The sequence below is a fragment of the Gossypium hirsutum genome, chromosome D07, assembly GCF_007990345.1.
Source record: "Gossypium hirsutum isolate 1008001.06 chromosome D07, Gossypium_hirsutum_v2.1, whole genome shotgun sequence".
NCBI lineage: Eukaryota > Viridiplantae > Streptophyta > Magnoliopsida > Malvales > Malvaceae > Gossypium > Gossypium hirsutum.
Genome location: NC_053443.1, coordinates 12,552,747 through 12,567,099, shown reverse-complemented (window position 1 = coordinate 12,567,099; position 14,353 = coordinate 12,552,747). Strand labels below are relative to the sequence as shown.

Sequence of the window (14,353 nt, the reverse complement as noted above, 5' to 3'; positions counted from 1 at the left end):
AAAAAAGTTACAATTTGGTCATTGAACTATTCGAAAGTTTTTATTTAAGTCACTAAATTATTCAAAAGTTTTTATTTGAGTCATTAGGTTGTTAAGTTTTTTTTTTTAAAGTTTCGCCAGAAAGCTCCAAGTGACGATTCGACGATTGGTACAGTGGAATAACACCTACCGACAAGTAGAAGAACATACTTTAGATCCAAGTCGATCTGACTATCATTGTTGGAGATCGAAGAAAAAAGCTGTTTGGATTTTGGTTCGTAGATTTGTAACATTAAAAGTTGTTTCATGAAAAAAAAACTGAACTGTAGAAGGGATGGGGATAGAGAGCTTTTGATTGGTTCAGACAGTGCAAACAAAGAAAGCCATATAACATCGGTTTTAATAGCCTAGTGATTTAAATGAAAACTTTTGAATAGTTCAATGACCAAGTTATAACTTTTTTAGTTAAGTGACTAAAATAAAAATTTATCCATAGTTTAATGACTAATGGTGTAATTTACCCTATTAATTTTTATCAATAAAATATTAGTAAAGGGTAGAGATGGAAAAAGATTTTACTCATATCATATTAAGCATTTGACAAGCATTTATCACTATTCCAATGGTTAGGTTTTCATTTGTGTTTAATAGACCGATGATCTGCATATGGCATAAAATTTGACATATTTGAATATTGATTTTATCTAGAGGTACCAATTGGTGAAATTATTCCAAGATATATAAAAAAAATATTAAAAAAATTGAAATCCTGGATGAATCTTGCAAAATTCAGTTGCATTGTTTTATTTTTAATCAAAGGTGTTATCATCTATTTTATGATTTGAACCTCAGTAGTATTTAAGTACAAAAATTCCAATGACTTTAAAATTCAAACATAATCCAAATGTGGATAACATTTTACATAATTTTAGGCATAAAAATTATTTTGTTATAGCTTAATTGAATATTAAGTTTATTTATTTAGTCTGCATAGTTATGTTTTGGTTAACTTTGTTTATTTGATTTGGGAATTTTGGATTTGATTTATAAGATTTTGGGATTGGTTTAGAGCTTCGTGTATAAAAGTTTTTGTAAATATATCTGGAGTTCATGTGAAGATGAAATCATAAATATAATTAGATAAAAGAACAGACTGTTTAAGTCCATTAGAATTTTAAGGCATGTTGGAGCATTCAAGCATCTTTTGCAGTAAAAAGGGACCGCAGAAAATGACATCAAAACAAGTTTCAATGTCTAGGTTCTGCTTTGGGGGTTTAAAAAACTAAAATTAAAGCAAATCTTAGCATTTGCATGGCTTTCATCAATCTTGACATAATATTTTTTACCACTTATTACAAGGGCTAAAGCACTATAGATAATGAGATCTATATATATATATTGATTGGCTCTAATAGATGCCTTCAATGCACTAAAAAATGGACACCTTTCAACTAGGATTCAATTAAATTACCTTAAAAACTCAGATTATTCAGCCTCACAAACCATTCATCTTTTTTTTCTTCATGAAGCTTAAGTATCTGGCCCTACCTCTTCAGAAGCCGAGGAGCTATCGGCTCCTCGTTTGCTGTCCAGGTCGCTGTTCTCTATTACAGGTTCGGATCTCTTCTGGGGTTCGACCCCGAGTCTTTGCTTGTATTCTGTAATATCATATTCAATTATAAAATAAACACGTTTAAGTGTTTGATTAGATCATAAAAAGTCAAGATAATAAGGTTTAAAACCGTGAAGAAAGGGTTTACTTTTGTTGGTAATCGAACGACGAGTGTATGCCAAGAACTCATCCCACTTGAATCTACTAAGCTCTTGCTTTTCCTCCTCAGGAAGCTCAAAGTTCGGTTCCCTTCCGCACATGAATGCAGCTCTACAGATTAAAAATATCAACCAATGAGTTCCGAATCCTTTACAAGAGGCTAGGAACACATATACCTTTATAGATTTTTCATACGTACCATCCCGTATGTATTTATCATAGACTTATATGAACATTTTTGAAGAAATTCATTAACAATCATTACGAACAACATAAAAAGCCTAACTTATTATCACCTATCATATAAACGAGCAGCTTCTTCTTGCGAACCAACAGTCCCTAAGTGAATCTGCTTCTTGTCAACTTTTATTGCAGCCTGCCATTTCATATTTTTGAAGTATACACCCCTCATGAGACACGGTTCTTGGTTTTGAACATGCTTCCTCCTATGCCTTTTCCTCCGCTTAATCGTTTGCCCTATAAACAATAAAATCGTACATTGGCATCAGTCAAAATGTAGAAGCTAAAATGGCTTGAAGCATCAAGTCTTGATGCTGATGAGTACTGACATGCTTTATCTAGAAGCAACATGGTGTGAACCGGGACAGCGACACATTATTTTCCTCTTCATTCTAACCTACAAACATGGGTCAAATACTATATCTTCCTCGAATTGCTTATGTATTTACGTCAACCACACCAACAGGATTCTAATAGTTAAAACAGTCCAGGTTTTGTGCCTTTAAGTATCTGAAGATAAAACCATTTCCATAACATCATTTCGCAAAATCATTCTCGGTCAGTAATTTACCTTACTGCAGTGCTTGAACTAATGGGTTCAAAACTATGAATTTTTGATGAATGAATTGTGCAATAACTTTGTACTACCATACAAGAGAGTAAAGGGCACGAGGGAAAAAGCTTTCAGAGAGTTTTAGCATAACCTGGGGGAACATAAACTAAAAGCCATTGCAATAACAGATGCACTACCAAAGAGGAAGTAAACGACCACAGCATAAAACCAACATAAATGGCCTAAGGTCCGTCATGCCTAAGTTCCTTCTAGTATACAATATCTCTATTTCATGAAAATGACCTAATTTATGTATTTTGTACATGCATCAAAAGGCAGAGTACCTGAAAGAAAGGCGCTATATTTGGGTTCATTTTCTATCTTACTAAGGATAACATAGAAAAAAAAAAAAGGCCGTAAACAATGTAAAAGTTTTCCAGCTTGATTGATTTAAAAAATATGCAAAACCGGAAGTTTCTTAAGAGACAAACCTGAAAAAGGTTGATAATGAGGCTCTTTTGATGAACCAGAAACATTTGGTGATCCAGAGTGAACCTTAACAATGCTTTTCTGGTAATCAGCACCGAATAGTTATAATACAGAACTGTGTAATAGAAATGGAAATGGAAATTGAATAGTACGTGCCATTCAGTATTTTACCTATCATGATACTGATACAAAGTACATTTCCAGTATGCTATATACGGAGGCACTTAAAATACAATTTTAATCAACAACTGGGGGTACCCCAGGATGCAATGGAATGACCAAACATTCCTTATCGTTCCTCCAAATCGGCAGAGGAGCCGAGGAATCTCATGATCACAGACATAGCATACATAGAACAAGGATACAATCATTACCATTGGCATTACAGATGAAGACATAAACCTTCGTATTCAATGGTTCTCATCGAGATCAGATAAAGGGGGTCCAAACAAGTAGCATGTACCAACCATGAACACTAAAATATGTTCATAAATATGTCAAAGTGTACAATAAGATGACATAAGTGAGGCAAAAGCATCCCTAACCGAGGGAAGAACGATAACAGAATCTCTGCAAGTGATAAGTTCATACGAAATGGTAAAAGAAATAGTAAACAACAAACTTGCATAAATGCAACCAAGAGGTCAAAGTAAACGGTGAAACTGTGATGCATTCTTACCCCATGAATATGGTTGACGGGATCTGAGGGCATGGGATGCACACTGATTGATTTTGCATTTTGACTCGAACTTTCCGGTGGATTTCCGTTACAAAAGAATCTAGAAAGTGGACTGAGAAACGAACTCTTCCCTACAAAAGGTCACTAAACTTGTTTGATTAAAAGTATTTCTAATTCGCTCAAACAAACCGACCCTAAATACACAATACATAGTGAAAGTTCATATTCATTGCTATCAACAGAAGCATATTGATTATGCAATATAAAGCACATCTCAATTAAAAGTTTACCAGAGCAGAGTCCAAGAAGCTTCCGTCTCCGTAAGCTCACCATGTTCGCAACCCGTTTTATTCAATGAACAACGGTTTAATCGGTCGTCCTTTGCATTAATCCTTATATATGTGCTCCTAAGATTACCAAAAATGAGCTAGTTAGAACTTAGAAGTGGATTAAAGAATAACACAATAGGAAAACAACAACATAAATAAACAAATATCAACAATCATATTTATATACAGCTAAAGGAGAAAAAGGGTCAAAATAAAAAAGGAAGGTCATAAGAAATATGAATCAATGCAAGTAATTTAGACAAAGAACTTCAAGGAAAACTGGAATTGCCAGTGAAATTCCCAGATATTAATCAACTATTTTCTCATCATCAGCTACATTTGATTTCATTAATGCTTTACATAAACAAACAACAAAGTTGATTTTCTGGTAAAAGAGAAACTACTCATAAATGAAATCAAAGAACGATATGAACAAACCAATGCAAATGTTTCTCAGTGTACTCAGTGAGTCAGTTCTCAAAGTTCACCAGGCTCCGGATAAGGGAGCAAGGTGACTATGCAGTAATTTCTTTTAATGTATAAAATAAAAGATAATATAAATTAATCAAAAGCCAAAACATCCATCATTTGAAAGTCTAATAAGTCTGCCTTAAGAAAAAAAAATCCCAATTTTCTCTCTGTGGAAAATAAGTCAACCCCACCAACCTACCACCTTCCATGGAAACAGAGACAGTAAAAACACACACACACACACACAAAAATAAATAAATAAATAAAAGGAAAGGAAAACCCAGAAAGCCAAAAGGCCTAAACCCATCAAAGCAAAAAAATGAAGATGATTCCATGCCCAGGAACTTCAAAAACCATCAGCCATTACACAGAAGAAGATAAAATCATAAATAGCCATTGTTTCATTTTCAGCTGTTTGGTACCTGAGAAAGAGAAAGAAAAAAAAGGTAGTAGCTTACACAAAGACACTGAGAAACCGATGAGAGCAAAGGGATAGAAAGACAGGTTCTTTTTTTAAGGTTAAAGGCTTAAAGCTAAAAATAATCAGGTAAAAATAGAAAGAAAAATAAAGGGGGTTGCATAAAATATTCAGTGTTTTGTTTCTAAAGGGAAAGATGATGAAGGAAGAAAAGAATGAAGGAGAGTGTTTTTAACAAGTTGGTGGTGGTTGTGATGGTGGCGGCGGCGGCGGTGGTGGTGGTGGCTCATGCATCTATTTATCTTTTTACCACCTTTTGTTAAAATTATTTGAGCCCTTTTTCTTTTATCAAAGGGTGGCGGAGGATAGCTGCCGGTATATGGAGAGAGAAAAATAAAAATAAAAGTCAAAGCAAAGCAATGACCAATGTCCAATGACCAAAGGTTGAGTATTTTTTTTCTAGTTAAATTTTACGGTTAGTCCCTATACTATGTATAATTTATGTACGGATAAACTATACCGGTAGTCACCCAACTATCCATAAATTCCTTTTTTGGTCACTCAATTATGAAAAGTTACAAAATGGTCGCTTAACTGACTATTCGATTTTGTCTTTTTTTGGTCTCTAACCGGAAGATGACGTGGAATCTTTTAAATTTTATATAATAACAATTTTAACCCTCAACTTTTATATATTGTGTCAATTTAATCTTATTCTAAAAATTTTATCTCTCAACAATTATATGTTTTTAGATTTTTTTTGAGAAATATGTTTTTAGATTTTGAATTTTCAATCTTGATACAAATTATTATTGTAATAAATCCATTAATTGGCTTTTTTTTTGTTAGTAACATATAAAAATAACAAGTTGACATGATATTAAATGGACAATAATATTCTTTTTGCATAATATTTTAAAAATAACATAATTTAACGAATTTATCAGTTACCTTTTAGTCATGATTAAATTTCAAAATCCAAAAAGTACATTGAAAAAAAATTATCAATTCAAGTAAAGAAACGAAATTCACAACTTATGCATAGTATAAAAACTAATAGTAGACTTTTTTTTTCTATTTATCATAACTAGGGATGGTAAAAAAACTCATCTTTGGCTAGTTCCGACCCGACTTGATAGGATTGGATGTTCTTAATCTGAGATCAAGTTTAGGATGGATCGAGTGGATATATTTTTAATAGTGATCATGTTAGGGTAAAATTTAGAGAAAACCTGACCATCCAATATAATTACAAAATTACCCCATATATAATATATTAATACTAGATCCCATTTATGTTATTACTCCCATGGCCCGACCCAAAGGCTCGCCCGAAAAGTAGGAGAGTTTGGGTAAAAATATTGGCCCAAAAAATGGGCTTTGGCAAAAAGTAAGGCATATTTAGAAAACGGGCAGGGCCTCGAGTAAAGGCTTTTTGGCTCGAGCCCTACCTAACCCGAATATGCAAAATAAAATTGTTATTTTTTTAATTGTTTTGTTGATATTTTCTTATTTTTTTCACTATTTTGCTACCATCTCACTATTATGTTGCTATTATTTTATTATTATTGTTTGGATGTTGTATAATTCTTGTTTTATTATTAATTTTGTTACTATTTTAGAGGCATTTGCTTATTAAGTTGCATTTATATCTTGTGTTATTTAAGTATACATATTTTTTTTAATTTATTTTCAATTTGTTGGGAAACATTTATTTTAATATTTTTAGTATTTTTGATGTATTATATATGTTTTAAAAAATTATATAAAAATGATATTTAAAAAAGTAATAATACGGACGGGACAAGTCGGGCTCGAATTTTAACATTTTTATTCGGGCCGGATTTGGATAAAATTTTAGACTAATTTTTCAGGCCCAAACCTAAAAAATGGATTTAAAATTTTGATTGAGCCCGACCCGGCCTATGAACACTTCTACCCTGCTCACCAATTTTCTTATTTTTCTTTCTATAATTTCTTCTTCTTTCTTAATTAACCCACGGTTTGAAAGTGGTAAATAAGTGAAACTAAATAGAAAAATAATAAAAAATATATTTTATGCACAACAGCATTATATTAGATAAAAATATGAAATTTGTCAAAACAAATTGAATTAGAAATATGAAAATTTTGAATATCGAATTAGTGGGGTCATGTACACTATTTATTTTCAAGGATGGAATTTATAGTATATCGGGTGAAATTGAGGCCAGCAAAAATCCACCCACTCACCCGCCCTGTTGCTATCTCAACTCATAACTTCAATCTCGATCTACGATCCTCTAATGTCAAAAATCCATTTTTACGCAATTGATCTAAAGGAATTTTACAAAAATATCCAAATCAAAATTTATATAGGTAAATGATTCAATTTTTACAAAAATAATATATATTTTTTATTTTTTCTTTCCCTGAATACTCATAATTTTTAACGAAGATTTTGAAAAATACATAATAATGTCGCTTGACATAGTGGCAGCACCCAAAAAAATTATGTAAAAAAAAAACCAATGATTGACTAATGATGAGGGGATGGTGCTCCAGTATGTTAGGCGACACCGACGATCACTGTAGAAAACAAATCATTTACATACATAAATTTTTATTTTGGCCATTTTCGTAAATAATTAATTCCTTTAAGTCAGTCGCATAAAAAAATTCAAAATGTTCATATAATAATTAAACCTTTAATTTGATCATTTGAACTAAAATTTCATTTAATTTTTATATAAATTTTTAATAAATGTTTTTATATAATTTTTTTGAATGAACTATAATTTAATTTTATATGCATACAATTATTTTAATATAAATAATTTATGGTAGAACATAAGGTTTGAATATGTATTACCTTATTTCATTAAAATTTATAAAAAATAATTATTATACATGAATATTTAAATAATGAATTATAAATCGATTGAGTTTTAGTTCGATTGGCATGGGTATTATTGTTAGTATAGGAAGATATAGGTTTAAGTGCACTGGAGCGCATTATTTTAACATCCCTACTTTTTTTTAAAAAAAAAGAGAAGAATAATATTTATGGTAGAAGTCCTTGAATAAGTGATCTATAAATAAATAGTTATATAAGAAATTGTGATCGTTTTTAGATAAAATTGTCAAAAATGAAAACACAAAGGATTATTAGTAGGAGTACGTGGTTAAGATAAAAATTCAGTATCGAGTTAAGGGATTAAATTGAATAAGTTAGAAAATTATAGAGACTAATGTGCAATTATCCTATTTTATTTTGACCGAAAGAATTTAATTGCAATTTTACTACTACTTAAAAAAAATCAAAAGTTTGGCTTTAAATGATATTTTCATTAAATAATTATTATTTAACATTTTATTTAAAATAATAGTAATTTATTAAATATTATAATATATATATATATATATATATAAAGAGAGAAATATAAGTTATTTCTCATCTTTCTCACGAAAGTGTGGGAAAAGAAAAAAAGAAAATCCCTTTCATCATTTTCCTTCAATTTTAAGTTTAATGCATGATTTTTCTATAATTTTTTTTTATAGATTTTGAATCTTTGAAGCTTTCTTTACATATACATACCAATAGTTTTTTATTTTACCAAGTATTTTGGAAATTATCATTAAAGAACATTGATAGAAACTTAAAAAACTTAAGTGAAATAGATATATTTTTGGATAGGAAATTTTTATAAGACGAGTTTTAGCTTTTAGAAGTGTGAAAAAGAAACAAAAATAGATAAAAAGATTATTTGGTATATTTGGCCATGTTAAAGGGGAACTAGAGAACATCGACCACTTTGTGTAATATTTGTGCTAAATGATAGCTTATGAAGCAGTGAGTACTTTGGTGAAGACGAAATTGAAAATGGATAATCGAGTCGAAAGATATGCGAATTTCGGACTAGAAAACTTAAGTTGTCAATATGAATAATCATGCATATTTAAGTTTATTTTTATTAGTTTTAATTTTAGAATGGATAAATGATGTTGTTTTGTATTGAATTGCTCCTATTGTCGCTAACAACGAAGCGAACATCTTGAAGGAGAAAGGTGAAGAAAAGGAGTAAAGTGATTAAAACTTCGGTTTGTGTTAATATCTTATTTTTATGAGTTTTGGATGAGCTTGAATAATTTAGTTAATATTTATAAAATTATGTTTCGAGATGAATTCTATGTTTTTCATAAGACTAAATTAGTGAATTCATGGTTATGATTTCGATTTGAGTATTATGATTTTAGATCATTGAGTAAGAAAATATTTAATATGTTTCAAATTGGAAGCCTATTTTACATTAGGCGATATGTGATTTGAATATGAAACAGAATTGAAATGAGAATTATATGAAAATAGAATTGAAATAGATCATGAAATTTAGTTTTTACCCCGTTTCACTAAGTTAGACTAAATCAGATATAGTTGGCATGCCATAGAGTCTTTATGTCAGAGAATTTAGATCTCCCCAATTCTCAGAGGGTCGAGTTAGAAAAGGCCAAGTCAGTCAGTTGTTATTATTGTTAGCCTCAGTTCCTAGAGGGTCGTGGGCAGTCCCAATTCCCAGAGGGTTGTGGACTACTTTGATAGCCATCGTTGTCGAACAACTCGGGGTGGTGGATTCATGTATCTGGTTATGAGTTTAAACTTTAGTACGAGGTCTAAAATGAAAGAAAAACAAAAACAAAACTTGAATTTATTTGAATTTCCATATTGTGCAAAATAAATTAATTATGTGATTTTGAATTTAATTAAAAAGCTTATTTTCTTTATTCGATTTGTTAATATCAAAATATTAAAGTTTATTAATATTAGAATTTTCTTTTATTGTGATGTTATTAATGATATTTTTAATCATGTTTTAGTTTATTTTTATCAATTAATTTGTTTCCAATACTTATGTAATGATTTATATGATATTAGCAACACTGAGCATAAAAATTGCTCAGCGTATGGTTTGTCTTTTTTTTTGTGTGCAGGTAGTTAGATTCGTCAGATCATTCCAGCAGCATCTGAAGAACCGAAGTTCAGCTCAAACAATGTTGGTGAAGAGTTTACTTTATAGTTGATGTAAATAGCATGTACCTAGGCTTCTATATATAATATTATGTCGTAAACTGAATTTAAATAATTCCATTATGTTTTATTAGCTAGTATTTTATAACTAATGTTTTGATAAAATAGTAAAGCGTAAAAATCTAATTTATTTATATGTTTTGAGAAATCGTAGTATTAAGATTGATTTGGGAGATAATTTGAATGTGGATATTTTGTGAAAATCTAAATTATTTTGCAGGGTTTTACGTAAAATAGGCAGAAATGTTGTCGAAATTTTTATAAAATAATTTTACCAGTACGTTTCCTTTTCAAAATAAAAGTGAAAAAGTGAGTTGTTTCGACAACGAAATGTAGCCTTTTATATTTGGATCCAACAACTGGGTCGGGTATAAGGTGTCACAATTATCCTCTTATTTAATGATTGGAAAGAGATTATGAATAATTCTAGATATTATGTAAAAAAATATATAATCAAAACTTATAACGAGCACAATTCAAATAAAAAAAAGAGACAGTTATTCTAAAAAAAAGGAAGGAGAATTACATTTTTGCATAATAGAGCATTAGTTCACCTTCACATCTGAATATATTTGCACTCAACTCAATGTTGAACACTCGTGTCCAATACCAATGATATATGAATATAACTTTCAAACATCTTAAACTCTCAATTATGCGTTATTGGTGAGTGTTTATTTCTGAGTTGTAAAAAAATAATCTTTAAATACCTAAAATTTTGAGTAAATTATTCAACTTCTCATATATTCATATATTTTTTTACGCCTGCCAATTTTTTCCCCACTCCAACCTCCCATGCCCTTGGTAAACTAACACCTAACATTTCCTTTCGTTTCATTTGTTCTTTATTCACCTTTACCATTATTCAGATAAGCAAATCTCTGGTTTAACAAGTATCAACTGAGTTGCTTGCCCCTTTTTTCAATCAATGCAGAAAATTATTAAATTTTAAATTAATAATAGTAAAACTTTTAAAATAATAAAAATTTAATTAATCTTTAAAAGTTATAAAAATATAAACTATTAAATTAATAAAATTACTTTTTTATCATTATAAAAATATACAATTTAATTTCATATTTAAATTTTATTAGTTTCCTAACTTATATAATATAATCATTTAATAATTTAACGAAGAAACTCACCATCATTCAACTTTTATCAGTCTTTTCCAGCAAAATTCACTGCAAATTCCCCCGTATCAAAAGCTTCAACAATTCACAAATTCCTTAAATTTCTCACATCCCATACCTTCATGCTTGAAATCCCTACATTCGCCACAAATTATAGTCAGACAATTAGGGCACTCACATTCTGTCCCTCCCATCACATCATCTATTAACTTAGCTTTACAATCCTCGTAAGGGCATTCAAATACCAGAACCGGCAATATTACAGAGTAAAGCAACGCATCATCCCATCTATAAATCACTTCTCCCGGTAATATCGATTCCCATTGTTCAGGCGTTATCGAGGTATCACAATTGGGTTCCGGACAACCAACCGCGATCGTGTTTTCGTCTTTCAATTTCGTTACGATGTGACGTCGAATGCAATCGGAGCAGAACCGATGACTGCAATGCGTCTCGTTGAAGATATTCGAAGTAGGGTTTTGATCACCGCAAAGTCTGCAAAACAAAGGGTTAGATGAACCGCTGGGTAGCACATCAGTAATGGGGTTAGAGATTGGTAACTCGTCGATTACTACACCTTTCTGTTTCTTCATCGGACTGTTGTTCTGAACTTGGTGGTCATGAAGTTTTCTTTTATGAATCCTCATGTTTGAGGATTTTGCTTTCAGCTTTTCGTGTGAGGAAGAGAAGATTTCAGTGCTTGACGACATCAAAACTGAGTCAAAATTTGCAACTGAGTACTGGTACTGGTTTCAAAGAGCAATTGGGGGACTTGTATGTATATATATTGTTGATGAGACCATGTTTTTTTTCTTGGCAATCAAGGAAGAAGATGCTCTATTTCCGTTGACGATGTTTGAGATTCTTTGAATTTTATATATGGTCTAATTTTATCCTCAGTTCCTATGCTCTTTGGATTTTTAAATTTAATCCTTTTACTTTTGATTCCAATAATTTCGTCAATTTAAAAATAGTTTAATTTGGGAGCATCGTGGAGGTGTATGTACTTAGAGTCAGATCGCATTTTTTTCTCTCTACTAAAAAATTAGTAAATTAGTCTTTTTATATTAAATTAAAGAGTAAATTGGTTCTTTCTGTTAAAAATTTCATCCATTTATATTGTTAAAAACTAACGTGGTTGATAAAATAACTAGAAAGTGACATGTGGATGTCATATATACCTCATGCTTATGTACAAAGGTCAATTTTTAATAGAAGAAATAGATGAAATTTTTAACAGAATGACCAGTTTGCTCTTTGATTTAACGTACAAAGACTAATTTACCTATTTTTTAATAAAAGGGTAAAATAAAATCTGTCTCTTAATATATGGACCTTCATAATACTTTTACCTTCAATTTGGATATATGAGAAATTACTATCTTGTATAGTTTAATAGAGTTATATTTGATACACCCCTACTATATATAATGATTTTAAAAATTTTTTAGAAAAGGAGGGATAGGGCAGTCTAAACATTTAACCTAATAACAATTAAGTCTTTTGTTACTGAACAAGTGGCTTTAAAGGCAAAAAACCAACTGAGGTGTTATCACATTCAACCTACAAATAAAATTAATAAAATAAAAATTAAATTATATTGAATTAAAGTAAAAGATTAGATTTTAAATTTCAATATAACAGAGGGATTAAAACCAGAATTAGCCCATAAAGCTTTTAGATGATCCGGTAAAGTGGACTGGTGGGTGAGGGCGCGAGGCCCATCATTGTGAAGAGTTCGGCCTAAAATAATGGCGGCTCTTAATTAAACACCAAAATCCCCACCAGACACACTATTATCTATAAAGATTATGAAAAAGTTAAAAATACAACTAGAATTTTTGGTAATCAAACCGAAAATAAAATAAAATCTAAAATTTAGGCCTCTACTTAACCTGTATCACATAGAATATATTATTTAAATAAAAAAATATTTCTTAATAAAAAATATATTTAGATCTAACTAATATTCCTAATCCTATAGCAGATTATGAAAAACTATAGATTATTGGACACAATCTATGACTATTGTTGTTAATAACAACAACAATATGTGGTCAAAAGAAAATTTTTTAAACTATTTTGTTGGAACATTTTAAGGAGATGTTCTACAATTTCTAAGAAGATGAGAAGAATCTGAAAAAGGTAAAGAACAAAAAGGGCAATTAGTCAATCAGATTGGAACTCTCAAAGATCTTTTAAAAGGATTAACTTTTATTCTAAAAATAGAATTTTGTGGCTATACTGATAAAAAAGATCAGGATTGTCAGTCTAATTATATATTGTCAAAAATTAAATTATGTGACATTAGATATTTAGAAGAATTTTCTAAAAAAATTCTTCATGAATATCAAAAACTAAAAAATGAAAATATAGAATTTTGGAAAAACTAATATTATCATAAATTACCAATTACAAATATATAGTAGATACGGAAGACAGTATATAATATTATTACAAAAGTAGAAGTAAAGAAAAAGTTTTTACAAAGATAGAGAGGATGGTAAGTGAGAAATGGTTAAAGAAAAATTTTCTAAACTTTTTTTTTCAATGCCTCTATTAGGCTTCCTTCATTCCCCTTTTATAAGAGAATTCTTGAATTCTATTTAATTTTCTTTGAATCACGCACAGTTTTTCTGATAAGGATAATGTCTCATCATTAATATTGTTGCTTCCACATTCCTTTCTCTTTTTTGTCTTGTCACATCATGGTTGCTTCCACGTTACATTCTTTTTTGTTTGCATCTGAATGCCGTTTTCTTCAAGTTGTCTCCTTTTTTGTCCAGACTTGAATGTTTGTTTTCTCAAGTTGCTTTCTTGGATGTCATTTTTCCACGTGGCTTCCTTTTTTGGCTTTATCTTTCTTGAATATTATCTAGATTCATTTCCTCTATTTCATCTAGATGTAATGAATCTATTGACAGTCTTGGTGAGTTCCAATTCTCCCATGTGTTCTTGATTTCTTCTATTGTATGTGGCAGAAAATCATCAATCACCATGTCAGCTATTATTTTTAATAGTTGCAAGGATTCTTTGTCTCTATCTTCCTGGGTGTTTCTAGTATTGTATGCCAATATTCTTCTTCCATTGGTCCAAAGATTATAAATTTTTTGTTGAAGTAAATATTGAACTTTAGTCATTAAATCTATTCATGCTTGGATTTGATAATAACTAGGATTATTATAACACTTTTCAATATTTTTTGTCAAGTGTCATTTTTCTTCTC

At 30.1% G+C, this 14,353-nt stretch overlaps 1 protein-coding gene and 1 long non-coding RNA gene across 4 annotated transcripts; both read right to left on the bottom strand.

The window, feature by feature from the left end:
* Positions 1-1,267: 1,267 nt before the first annotated feature.
* On the bottom strand, positions 1,268-5,363 carry LOC107954059 (ethylene-responsive transcription factor-like protein At4g13040). 3 transcript variants are annotated; one of them, XM_016889528.2, is made up of 7 exons: positions 4,934-5,363; positions 4,002-4,118; positions 3,712-3,842; positions 3,035-3,113; positions 2,047-2,227; positions 1,740-1,861; positions 1,268-1,637 (listed from the first exon to the last, which is right to left on the bottom strand). In XM_016889528.2, exons 2-7 carry the CDS (start codon positions 4,042-4,044, stop codon positions 1,510-1,512), a joined length of 684 nt encoding a protein of 227 aa, XP_016745017.1. In that variant the 5' UTR covers positions 4,045-4,118; positions 4,934-5,363; the 3' UTR covers positions 1,268-1,509. The 3 variants fall into 3 exon arrangements, with proteins under 3 accessions (XP_016745017.1, XP_016745016.1, XP_016745018.1); XM_016889527.2 differs by having other exon boundaries at positions 4,970-5,359; XM_016889529.2 differs by lacking the exon at positions 4,934-5,363 and adding an exon at positions 4,479-4,618.
* A 5,758-nt stretch (positions 5,364-11,121) lies between these two features.
* On the bottom strand, positions 11,122-13,971 carry LOC107954058 (uncharacterized). The gene is made up of 2 exons (XR_001699403.2): positions 11,705-13,971; positions 11,122-11,622 (listed from the first exon to the last, which is right to left on the bottom strand). It is a non-coding gene; the product is annotated as an uncharacterized lncRNA (long non-coding RNA).
* Between the last annotated feature and the right edge of the window lie 382 nt (positions 13,972-14,353).